The 12284-nt window shown below is 40.1% G+C and overlaps 1 protein-coding gene across 10 annotated transcripts in view; it reads right to left on the bottom strand.

The window, feature by feature from the left end:
- Positions 1–528: 528 nt before the first annotated feature.
- The window catches only part of ATXN7L1 (ataxin 7 like 1), a 115417-nt gene continuing 103661 nt past the window's right edge, over positions 529–12284 (bottom strand). For 7 of the 10 annotated variants that reach the window (XM_082757082.1, XM_082757081.1, XM_082757083.1 and 4 more), the window contains 3 exons: positions 10919–11870; positions 6852–6926; positions 531–2851 (listed from right to left, as the gene is read on the bottom strand). In XM_082757082.1, the coding sequence (XP_082613208.1) occupies positions 2792–2851; positions 6852–6926; positions 10919–11870 (1087 nt within the window). In that variant the 3' untranslated portion in view covers positions 531–2791. Of the gene's footprint in view, positions 3811–6851; positions 6927–10918; positions 11871–12284 lie in introns of all 10 variants that reach the window. The other 3 variants (XM_082757080.1, XM_082757078.1, XM_082757079.1) reach the window with 3 other exon arrangements.

The following is a 12284-nucleotide window of genomic DNA, read 5'->3' as shown; positions in this document are numbered from 1 at the left end:
AATAGCTGCAAGAAATATCAAATCATCTTGTAAACAAAACAAAACAAAAAATTGCAGTTCAATTTCTTGCTTTGAAGATCATCCATAATTGTGTCTCTTCCCTCCACTACCTCCAAGACTGAGTTTCCAGGTACTTCATGGAAGAAGCACAAAGCGTACATCTCCTCCAGACCTGCGGAAGAGGTTTGCTGTGAGAGAACAACCTGCAGTCCTCTCTGCAGAGCTGGGAAGTCAATGAACAATTTCAGTCACATTTGATCTGTAATTGGAAAGGGCTTTTACACAGAACAAGAATCTTAATGCCTAGAGATAAAAGTTGCATTTTTAGAATTAACAATGATAAAAACAAAAACTGGTTCTATTTTTACACTGCCTATTGAAGTCCAAATTCCTACATCTAGCAGCTCTGGCAAAGTTAATTCTTACACTGATAGAGTAAGAAAATGCAAATCAGCTCAGTGAAGGAATTCAGAAATGATTGATCAAAACAAAAACCTCAGCAGCTGATCATCATACATACAGGAATATTTTAGACCCGAGTGCCAAAACCGATCCTAGAGCAATTCAGCCCTGTGCAGACTGGGCAGGCCTTTTGGACCAGGAATTCTCAGTGCTGGCTACTGCATGCTCTGTTGGAGTCTCTGGGAAGAAAAAAGGCAGCCTTGCAATACATACCCCTTTCACTTTGCCAAGATAAATAATGACAAAACCCATTTGTTTCTTACAAACATATAAATTATTTTATTTACAAAGCCATGTTACAAAAAAAAAAATAATAATAATAAAGCAAAAAAAAAAAATACAATCGCTCACTAGAGAATATCTCCAGGCCCGGTGTTGAACCATGGCAGTATCAATCAGATACATGTTTGTTCTGTTTTTCCTTTTTTAAACTGTAAGCCATAGAATTTACTATTTACACCTACTTTAGACATTTATTCTGCTTACAATTATCACAAGCATGGAATGAATTCTATTTGATACTGCTAATACATAAAGGTGCAGGACAAAGAATGAAAATACTTAGTGTTACAAAATATGGATTGTAGAAAAGAAATTGGCTGTACAAGTATGGCATTTTTTTTCTTAGAATGATTGGACATGCTTTCTTCAAAAGTCTTCTGGAAAAGGTTCTAAAATCTGTAGTAGGAAAGCACAATATAGCAGGTGCAAATTCATTTCTGTGCAACAACAGTTATTTAATATACCCCATGACTGACCAGCTATGCAAAACCCACAGAGTTTTGTTAAAGTGCCATGGGTCAACAGCATAACAAAATATAAGGTGTAAATAGAAAAATTTCTTTTTTTCTTCTTTTTTTTAAAACAATAGTTCACTGAGAATCAGCAATAATAGAATATGCTGTATAAACTATTCTCTACAAAGGTCGATCAGCACTATTTACAATTGTTACATCGATACAAAAGAAGGCATACAAGTTATCCAAGTCGCTTTTTATGGCTGACGGGCCTATGCATTGCGTATGTGTAACAACCAAAGCTTCTGAGCCTCTATTGCTGGAAACAAATCACAAGATTTTCAGGCAAATGGGCAAGAAAAAGAACTACCGAGTGAATGCTACACTAATAATGCATTATAGGCTGGTCCAGTTTATATCCATTTATTCAAATGTTTGCTTCCATTTCGCTTTTCAGGCTGAATTTTTTGATACTTGCAATTAAATAATGATTCTTTGATGATGAAAGGCTGTGGGATTTTACTTGGTGCTGAACGTTCCTGAAATGCTGTCAGGTGTAAGCCAGTTGACACAAAATAACAAAGCAGCATTCAAAGGACAGGCTCCAGATTCCAGCTTTCCAATTAAAAGATGCATGGGAAGAGCTAAAGCTTCCTAAAACTACGAAATCGCTCCTTCAGTCACTGATTAGCATTAGTTCTCAGAAGCAACCACCAAATCTCACAACCACCGTTTTCCCTCAACAACTAGAAATAGCATTTCGTTGATTACAGAGGATGACTTTGTTACTGAGATTTTTAAACTCCTGCAGTTTTAAAACTCAAAATAAATTAAAAAAATCAACATAGTACTGCTCCTAAAACTGAACAAGACAAAAATTGTGCAAAAATAACAAAGATATGTACACATTTTTCAGTCTGAAGAAATGTACAATAAAAACATAATTCAAAGAACATTTCAAAAATATAAACATTGCTTAAACTTTCCTAAGTTTCATACTGTTTCTGAAACTATACGGTCAGTTAGCTCTGAAGTATAGCAAAACATAAATTATTACAAAATTAACACTATAAAAATTTATTTTAAGAATATTTCTAAACTTTTTTTCAAAGGGTCTAGCCTTGCTTATAATTGCTTAAACATTTTAGTCTTAAAATTTGCCTTAAGCCTTCTTTTTTTAAAAAAGAAAGTAGTAATAATCTCCCTATTTGCAGTCTCTCGCCTTTCCCCCAGATGTAAATAAACCAGCATATAAGTGCACTTTTAACACTGTAGAAATAAAAATTAACTCCTCTGTACTATTGTTCCAGTACCTAGTATTGGCTTCCTGATTATAAAATCTATATTTTATTAAAAAATTATTCAGTAATCCTATAAGAAACACTGTCAGTGCAATTCTATTAATGCAAGCCAATCTGCTCAACGCCCGTCCTTGCAAAGCCAAACTGTTACCGAAGTTATCAAGTACTGGGATGGATCTTAAGGGTCGAGACCTCCACCACGACAGGGGGATTTCGCGTGCTGAGCCTCGGATAACATTAACCACAGTTTGGTGCAAAAATCCTCTATGCATTGATTGAAGTATAGATTCCTTAAGAGCCTGATCCTGGAAGATGCTGAACACTCGGAATTCCCACTGAAATCATTAAATGCTGTAGGTAGAAGAGCACCAGTCAGGATTAGTCCCTAAAGTTGCAGTGCCCCAGCTGTTTGCAAATTACTAAGAAATGCACTCTATATTTATCCATAGGACAAGCTTAAATACAGAATTACTGTAATTTTTATTGAATGAAAAATTTTGGAGGTCCTTTAAATTCAAATCATGATTTTTTTTTCTTTTTTTTTTTTTTTTTTTTTTTTTTTTGGAATGTCCACTGTATTCTGGTAAGGAAACAAAGGGAGCATTGCAACGCTAACAGCTTCAAAAGGCATGAAACATAACCAAGCAGAACGCACAGATCAGTGGCAAATACAAGTGAAAAACTAAACAAATCACTATTACAGTTTTCTGTAAATTTGATTCTCTTTAAAACCACAAATTCATAAAAGGTTAAATCCATCTGCAGGACATAGAAAAGAAAAACCCTGTGGAGTAGGGCTGCTGAGAGCTAGAGATTATAGGCTGGTTCCTTTTCCTTGTTATGGAAGAGTCCTTATTCTACCAGTCCGGTTTGATGTCTTCTAAAAGAAAAACCAGAGCCAGGTTCAGAATCAGAAAATGTCTTTCAGTCCATAATACTTTAACAACGTCTGCATCTGAGAGCCACCTCAAACTATGAATCTATTTCAAGTCCATCCCTACTTACTGATTACATTTAAGAAAAGGACCTGCTTTGAATAAACTCGTTATTTCCTTTTGGGAAAGATTTTACTAAGCTTTGGCGAATCTTCTGTTCATTAACTGAATTTATCATTAGAAATAAAGAGCAGCAATTAGACAACAACTTTGAAGGATCTTTTTCCCTGCACAGCGTGTTTTCATGCATGATGGAACCCCATACAGCGCACACGTTGTCACCTTCCCTTAATAAAAAGATCTAGTTACTCAGTATTTAAAAACCACCGCATACTGAGGTCTTGAAGTATTAACACATGAAGGCACCTAAAAGCACTACGAAGAAAAAAACATTTGATTAGTTATAAACCTACAACAAGGTTTAAACAAAGTTTAAAATCTGGAGAAAACAAGCTTTTAACACAGTTCGTATAAACAGGTACAAAGAGTTTGATTGTAAAACTATCATTCCATTAATGCTTTTTAATACACAAGTAGATTTTGTAAGGAAAAGGAGTGTGTTGTTTAATTAAAGCAACAACAGTTGGAAAACCAGACATGCTTTTACGTATATAAGCACTTGTTCAGGTCTCAAATAGATGCAGCAAGGTTCACACTGAATGTGAATTGAGAACAACTCGACTGAGTTTAAGGTGAGTTTAATGTGATGGGGGGCAGCAGAGAGGCCCACCACAGTTGGCATCACAGCCCGCCAGTCCTAGGCAGGAATACCTGAGAATATAACGTGCCTTAGCAGATGTAGTAAATGACCAAAATAAACTCCTTTTGTGAAATGAGAACTATGGGCCCTCTTCTCTCCATACCAGTTTTGCCCAGGACAGAGCTCACTTTCTTCACACTGGCTTGCATGGTGCCACGCTTTGGGTTTGTAAGGCAAACAGTGCTGGTAACACTGCCACGTGCCAGCTGCCGCTGAGCAGCGCTCACACAGCAGCAGAGCCTTTCCTGCCTCTCATCCTGCCTGGCGGTGCACTTGGCAGGGGACACAGCCAGGCCAGTTGCCCCTGACCATCCAAAGGTGGCATCAGGAACAGCAATAAAAGCTGGGAGGAGGACGGTAGGACACTTAAAAGTTGTGGCATTTGTCTTCCCAAGCAACTGTTGATGAGGCCTGCCTTCCTGGGAATGGCTGGGCATCCCTCTGCTGATGGGACGTAGGGAATGAGTTCTTATTGCTTTGCTTGTGCGTGCAGCTTTTTCTGAACGCTTCATTTTCACACAGTCACTCTCCCTTCTCTTGAGAACCAGCAGCCTTCCTCCCTCCCAACTCCCCGCTCTGCTCCCCCGGAAAACTGACAAATTGCCTGGCCAATTGACGCAGCGGAGGGAGCCCAGAGGAGCTGCTCTGTACTCGTATTTAGCTTGATGGCTGCAATTCTGTTTCAAACTGAATTGTTCCAAATCTGCTTTTCAGGCTTGTATTCATGAAAACTTGCCTGGTTTATCCAACTGTTAAACCCCAGTGTGGTAACATAAATCACCTCTGCCTCCAGCCTTGCCTTGGCCTCCCTGCAATGGTTACAGTACTAACACTAAGCAAGAGAGCTCAGGATCCCCCAGTAATAACTTGATTGCCATGTCATACACTTGGAGATCCACTTATTGATACCTAATTAATAGCACGTTTATACAGACATATTACAGCACGCCTTAAGACTAGGAGTTTGTTTAGAGACTATTCAGTTGCCAAATTGGAGATGAAAGCTGTCAGCAAAGCAGCTCAGATTGGTTATGACAGTGGCAAGCATCTTTTAAGTAGGTAGTCATTATTCATGGTTCCAAACACTAAAACCCCATGTCAGTGTTAAAACAAACAAACAAAACTAAAAACAAGCAACAAAATGTTCAATAAAGCTTAATATGCCTTCATTTTCTTTTGTATTTCTATTCCGAACTCCATACTCAGTTAATAAACTGACAGAAACGTATTTTTTAACAATAAAGAGTCTGTGGGGCTTAGAGCAAGCAAACACTTCTGGTTTTGATAAATTCATGGAAACAGGCAGCTGAAAAGCTCAGCAATAGCCTCTGTTTATATACAGCTGCCACAAAATTGATGTCTTGTCCTGTTAGGTTTTTTCCCCATGGGATCTAGACAACAGATTCCAACAAGCTCTGCTCCTCGAGTAGCGTGCATTTTATGTCCGACAGGAGCAGGAGGTTAAAGCAGAAAGTTTTACACTTCAGAAGAGCTTTATCACGTTTGTCACTGGCAGTTGGCTGGCAGTGTCTGACACAGCAAAATGCCAGTCCCTCTGAGTGCTTGGGTAGGAAGAAACTTTCCACTTATTTCCCTTCAGTGTAGTTCTGGCCTATGTACAGTCCTTTGCATTCAGCACCAGGGGGGTTGTTTCACCATCTGACAGTTCATCTCGGGACGTGAGTGACTCAGAATATGCTTTACTGATGAGACAGTTGTGGGTTTTCTCCACTACAATAACCACAATTCTTTTACGGCATCTACATAGCAGAAACTAAGCAGCACAGCCATTTGGAGTAGCTACTGTGCCAGGCCACGTAACAGGATTCCAACACTGCTTGGCCACAGAGAAAAACCTGCTGGAGTTTTTATTTACTTGTGACTACAGCTTGGTGAGACGAAAGCCTTTTTCACACCAAGGACCTTGATAATGAATTCTTGAGAAATTACCCAGCTTGGAGAGTCAAACAGTACGGGCCACAATGAAAAAATTAATTAATCTATCAGTCCTCTGGCCAGCTGAGGGCTGGGCGACAGGTCCAACACCTGTCCTCACAAAGGGGCCGAATTACAGAATTTACCACCATTATCTGACTAGCAGTCTGTGTGATACACAGGCATGGCGTGAGTGCTGAGGATTTCACACACTCTAGGAGGAATTACACTTTCAGATTACTTTCTCTGAACAAGCGGGGCCTTCTGCCTTCTCTGTCCTGTTTCTGTCCTTCCCTCGCTGCTTTCAGTTTTTGCCTATTTTTAAATGCCCACTCTTCTGTGCCAGTTTGGGGACTTTGCCATGCCACCTCCCTCAGCAGCGGAAGCTGGATAGAAAAGGCACGCTGGCTTAGCTGGAGCCCATGGAGACACAGATTCTGCTGCCGCCGAGTTTGTGTCACCAGAGCAACAGGCAGCGGGCATCGCCTAAGCCAACCTGAACCACAGCACAGGTGGTGAAAAACAAGCAGAAAACTTGTTATGCGTAAACCTCAGAGGAAAACATCCTAAGTGAGAGGAAAAAAATCTATTAGTTCACTGAAAGAAAGCTTCTATACAGAACTGCATTTATGACAAAATTGTATTTTAAGGTTTTACAATATTAAATATTTCAAAAACCATTTATAGACTATTGAAGTGTAATTTTTTAAAAGCAACTTACTTGTCTGTTGTGTACTGGGTTTGATGTACTCGAAGGACTGGACTGTGACAAAGCTACACTGCTATTTTTTCCAATCTGAAAGACATTAATTGAGCAGCATTGAGAGTATTTGTCAGTGGAACGCAGATGCTGGTAATGGCCTTCCTTTTCCTGAATAAAGTGGCACTAATTGCTCTGCATTCGGAACACAGGTATTTTGCTAGTATAAAAAACCCAACAACTTCAGACAAAATTGTCATTACCTCTCAGAGCCTGTATTTTAAACAAACACATTTTAAAAGGCACATAAATACCATTACAGGTAGGAAAATAACAGTAAGAAATGGCTTCTGGTGGAATTTAGGTTGTAAAACCCCACCTCTCTGGACTGGAGCACTCGGCTGTCACTGGACTCGCTTGGAGCAGCTCAGTCGGTGCACAGAGCGCTCAGGGTCACTCCTGCCTTGTCCTGGGCACCCTGCCCACTGCTTGGGGTTCACCAGTTTAAAGCAACTGGCCAAGCACCACAGCATGCCCTAAGTTACTCTCCTTTTCCCCCCCATAGAGTCTCTTCATTTATCACTGCTTCATAAAGCAAATATTAACCAGTAGAATCAACCTCTGGAGGTTTAGATGTCCAGTTGTATCAATTTACTGGGTCAGAGAATGTCTTTGGGAATGAGTACGCATTTAACAGTATGTGTACATTGATTTTAAAAGTACTTCTTTAAAACAGTGTGATATTCAATCTGTATGTCAATCCCTGAAAGGTTACGGCACTCTGTAAGAGCAGTCTGCCTTAGGTTTTCTGCAGTGCCCCATAAGCACGTGGTAGATATTGGTGCTAAACAAAAGGGGAGAGCTGCTGGATCAAAGGAGCAACTCTCCAGGGGTTACAAGGCTGATAACAATGAACCAGGGCCCCCTGGTTACAAAATGGCAATGACTGGATCTGAACAGGATCCACATGGCCAGTGGACTTCAGGTAACATCAGCTCTAATCAGCTGATGGAGGAGCAGCAAGGCCCTGTCTTCTACATGCAACGAGAAATGAGGCTGCGGGTTTCCTGCTGGATGCATGGGACTCAGGCAACGGCTGGCAGGGCTTTCACCAGCATCAGTGTTTGCTCTTTCCCTTCTGCAACACCATTTCTTATTTTGCCATTTCATGTATGTACTGAGAAGCAGCCTTTGTATCCATATACGTATCTGCCCTTTCTCACAGAGACTCTCAGTTTTCTCTACTCACATCCTATCCAGAAGAAATGTTTAACGTTTTTATTTACAGCCAGTCCCGAAGGCAGTTCCCATGGCACGCAAACATTAAAAGGGCAGGCCTCTGCCTACCCTGCTCCCTCTCAGCATGTTTTGCATGTCACAGCTGTTCTTCTCCAGGCAGCTCTGTGCTGGATCAGGCTTTTCTTCAATATGCAAATCTTGGACAAAGACTCGCAGCCTTGTAAAATCTTTCCGAGCCATTCAGAACGCCGTGGCAAACCTGCAAACCTTTCTCCTCCATATCCACCACGGCAACATCCATGAAACTCTCGCACAACAAAACGCACACACACCTCCTCCATCTTCTGTACGACAAAAACAGCCTCTGAGAAATCGACTTGCTGGGATCCTGGAGTCACGAGAGGGAGCACCACGCGCCTCTCAGCCTTTCCTTCGTTCCGTGCTCCTCCGACTACTGGACTGACTGACTCGCTGCACAGCTCTGCGCCGAGCTGCCCCACCATCGTGTCTGAGCTTGGAGCTGGAAAGGCAGCGCTCCGCAACAGGAGGGTGATGCAGACAGGCTCGGCAGCTACAGCACTCAGTGTAAATAAAGAAAGATTGCCAATTGTGTTGGGTGTTTAGCGATGGGAACATTCTGAAAGCATTAGGGGTCAGGCCAGGAGTCAGATGATTTTTTCCTTTATCAGTACAGTGCAAAAACACGCAGTCAACACTTCCAGTTACTGCCTGTCCAGGCCAGACTTGAATAAAAAAAAATCCAGACCCTATCACCAGTCGTTTGAGCTTCTTCCTGTGTTCTTACTCTCTTAATTTGATTTGCCTTATTACAGCAGGGAATAGAAGAAAGATTTTAAGTAATACTGTGTGTTTTTTTTGTGTGTGCAATTTTTACTGTGACTGCATTTCTAGAACACAGCAAGTCGAAACAGCAGAGGTTAAAAGTGATTTCCAGTATTGTATTCTCTGGAGTTCTAATATTCACACATAGAGGACATAATATTACGAGACACATGTACTTAAGCGGATACAAGTGTCATTTGTTTATAGCACAAATAATCAGTAGGAAGAATCCATTTTGTATAGTGCACAATTCAGAATCCTTCTCACAAAGTCACCAGCTGTGAGCCAGGATTCTAAAACAAAATCAACTTCATTTTACCTTCTATATTTGATTGCTAGCGTAGCTCCAAAGACAGCAGTATGAGAGAAAAGGGATGGCTTCTACATATATATATACACACACATATATATACATCTGTAGGTGTATGTACACATCCATATGTAAAAACATTCTGTTTAAAAATCTGCATATCATCATACTCATTACATATATTTAACATTTCCTTAAGGGAAAGTGATTAGTGTGAATTACTCACACATTAACATGTATTCAGAGAAGACCTCTGATTGATTCTTTCTGGTTTATTTGCATCCATTACTACGCAACGTGCTGAAACACATCACACACTGGAACAGGAATGTCCCACAGGAACAGATGTAATCACTAAGAGAATCAGAGTTTGAACCTGGGACCTCCTTGTAGCTCTTTATATTGCCTGTATCTGTAGGACATCTCCAGACCACAGCAGCTACAGATATGTTTATGTAAGAAGTTGATACAATCCATTTCCTATTACCAAGAGTTGTACCAAACTAACAGTCTGTACTTTGTCTTCCCACTTGAGATACTTTGTCTTGGGGCAATTCAATCTTTTTGACACCTTCATTCTGTCTGCTGTATTAGTTTTTCATGAACTACTCAAATGATATGTTTGCTCATTCCCTTCTTAGACGCCCATTTCTGTCCGCTATTACCTGTGGATTGCCTTGCCCAAGATGTTACCCTGTCCAGTTCTGAATTCCACTTTATGTACAACATCTTTAGGAAATGAGTTTCACAACAGTTCATAAACAAAACAACCAAAAATTGTCCTAAGCCACCTCATCTGGTTTTTCTCAGGTATTCTGTTCTCTCTGTCTCTGTCTTTCAGAAGCCAGGACCGAGCTTTATTTTCTGTGCACTGCACAGCATTGCATGTAATAGCAAAATTAACCAGTACATCATTTTAAAGACAGCATTGGCAGCTTTTCCAGCAAAATTTAATTCACATCTACTTTCATCCTTATACAGCATCACTGAAAGAAAAGCCAAAGCTCTATTGTTAACGACAATGAAGGCCGAGCTTGCATCCTTATTTGTTGCACTGACTTCACCATTCCGAACACATGCGCACTAAAAAAAGGTAACTAAATGTCCATTAAAGGTCATCTGGTTAAGAGCTTAATTTCTTAGTTCTCCCAGTTTCAAACAGGAAACAGCATCTGAGGTCACACGTCTCAGATTTCCCCCACAGGAAAAGGTAGATGTAAGCATTTTGCATAAAACAAATGAGGTGACTCACATTGACATTAAAAGATGAATCAGCAACAAGGTTAGGAAAATGAAAAGCCAAAATGCTGACTCTTATCTTCCTGCTTTAAATGAGATATAATTTATTTCAGAGAGATAAGAATTAAGATCAGAAATTGGTTCCTAAAACTAATTTATCCATTCTGGACATTCAGTTTTACTTTAAAAATACAAATAGCTACTTTAGTAATTGAATAAAAATTCTGATTAAAATATTTTAAGTAAAAACAAACAAACAAACAAAACTTTCCCCCACCAGCATGTTTCTGTGATTGGTACAAACCAAATACAAATACAGTTCTGTATTAACCTAGAAAACACACTGTTCGATGGAAAACAATCTGAAGTGCACGTTTATTTTCTTTTTCATAATGCATGAAATATTTCAGGTAAGTCAAACATGACCGTCAAAAAAATAACTGGAAGAGTCCCTTACCTGTCGAGAGATGGAGCTGCTTGTAGGATCTGGCACCGCAGAAATAAGGTTGGCAGTGCTCTTTCTATGAACACTATTCATACCAGGCATTTTAGTGATTTTACAGGCTTTGCTACTAGAACTAGAGTTTTTACGTTTTTTTCCTTCTGATTTGTCGAAAGAAAGGGGTAAAGAAGACACTGCATTGTGTGCTCCCAGGGAGTGGTCCCCTGAGTGGTGCACAAGAGAAGATACAGACAGATTAGAAGAGTCAATACTGCTTACTACCATGCTCATGTGTTTCACTGAGTCTGTTGAACTACTTGATAATGAAGTCCGTCCTGAGGGCTCCGATTTGGCACTGAGTGGGCTTGTTCCGTTATTTGTATTGTGCACAGACATGCTGTTATAGGAAGATGTAGCCTGATAGGAGTTCAAAGTTGAACTGGGGTTCAGGACACAGTTCTTTTTGTGGGACCCTGAAAATGAAGACGAGGAAGATGTCTGCAAAGATAACGAGGATGATGACGACGACGATGACGACGACTGCGGCTTCTTCTTTTTGTTACTTGAAGACTCATCGCTACGAGATGACAGGTCTTTTACTTTTGAGGATTTGCTGGTTTTTGTTTTGGATGGCTTGTGGGATGGGGAAGGGATGACTGCTGGCACTGGTGACACAGCTGATGGCGCCTTAAAGGTTGAGTCCATGATACTTAGGCTCGCAGCCACGTGAGGAAAAGCTGTAGTGTGTGACATAATGGAATTCGTATCTGATGTTGTCACAAAGGCTGCGTTTGATAACATGGCTGATGTCATTATGTAAGAAGAAGTGATTCTTGAACTGATAGGGGTTGAAGGAATATACACGGCGCTGGGGTTGCTGAAAGGCTGTAAGACTGATGCGGGAAAAGGAGTGGAGACGTGTGCTGCTGGAGAAGGCATGGGGCTGTCTGCCGCAGGAGGAATTTTCCTAAATAGAACAGAAAAGGAGATTTAGATACACACAAAAAATTCCATCTGAACAATGCAGATGGGAAACAACTCCTGGGAAGGAAAAGTTTATTAATAAGGGCATTTTAGTTTTGATTCCTGTTCTACCAGTTAGACACATTTTAATATTCACAGTTCAAAATAAGTTCTACATTCTACAACAGCTTCAAAATGCTTTTACTTCTATCGTTTTTTCTGTTTAAACATAAGATTCCATTTTCAGGTTCTCTTATTAAGTTATGTGTGATTTAATACAAACAGCAAAAACCTACCACAAAGCATGTGTGTTTTAATATTGTAAGGATTCAGGAAAACTGGATTGTGAAGCGTATTTTCATCTGAAATGAATTTTCAAACCAGGCACGTTAATTCTATGAAGGCAGAGGAGACCTAA

Source organism: Aythya marila, assembly GCF_965140915.1.
Source record: "Aythya marila genome assembly, chromosome: 1".
NCBI lineage: Eukaryota > Metazoa > Chordata > Aves > Anseriformes > Anatidae > Aythya > Aythya marila.
Note: the sequence above shows the minus strand (reverse complement) of the source record. Positions and strands in the feature narration are given on the sequence as shown.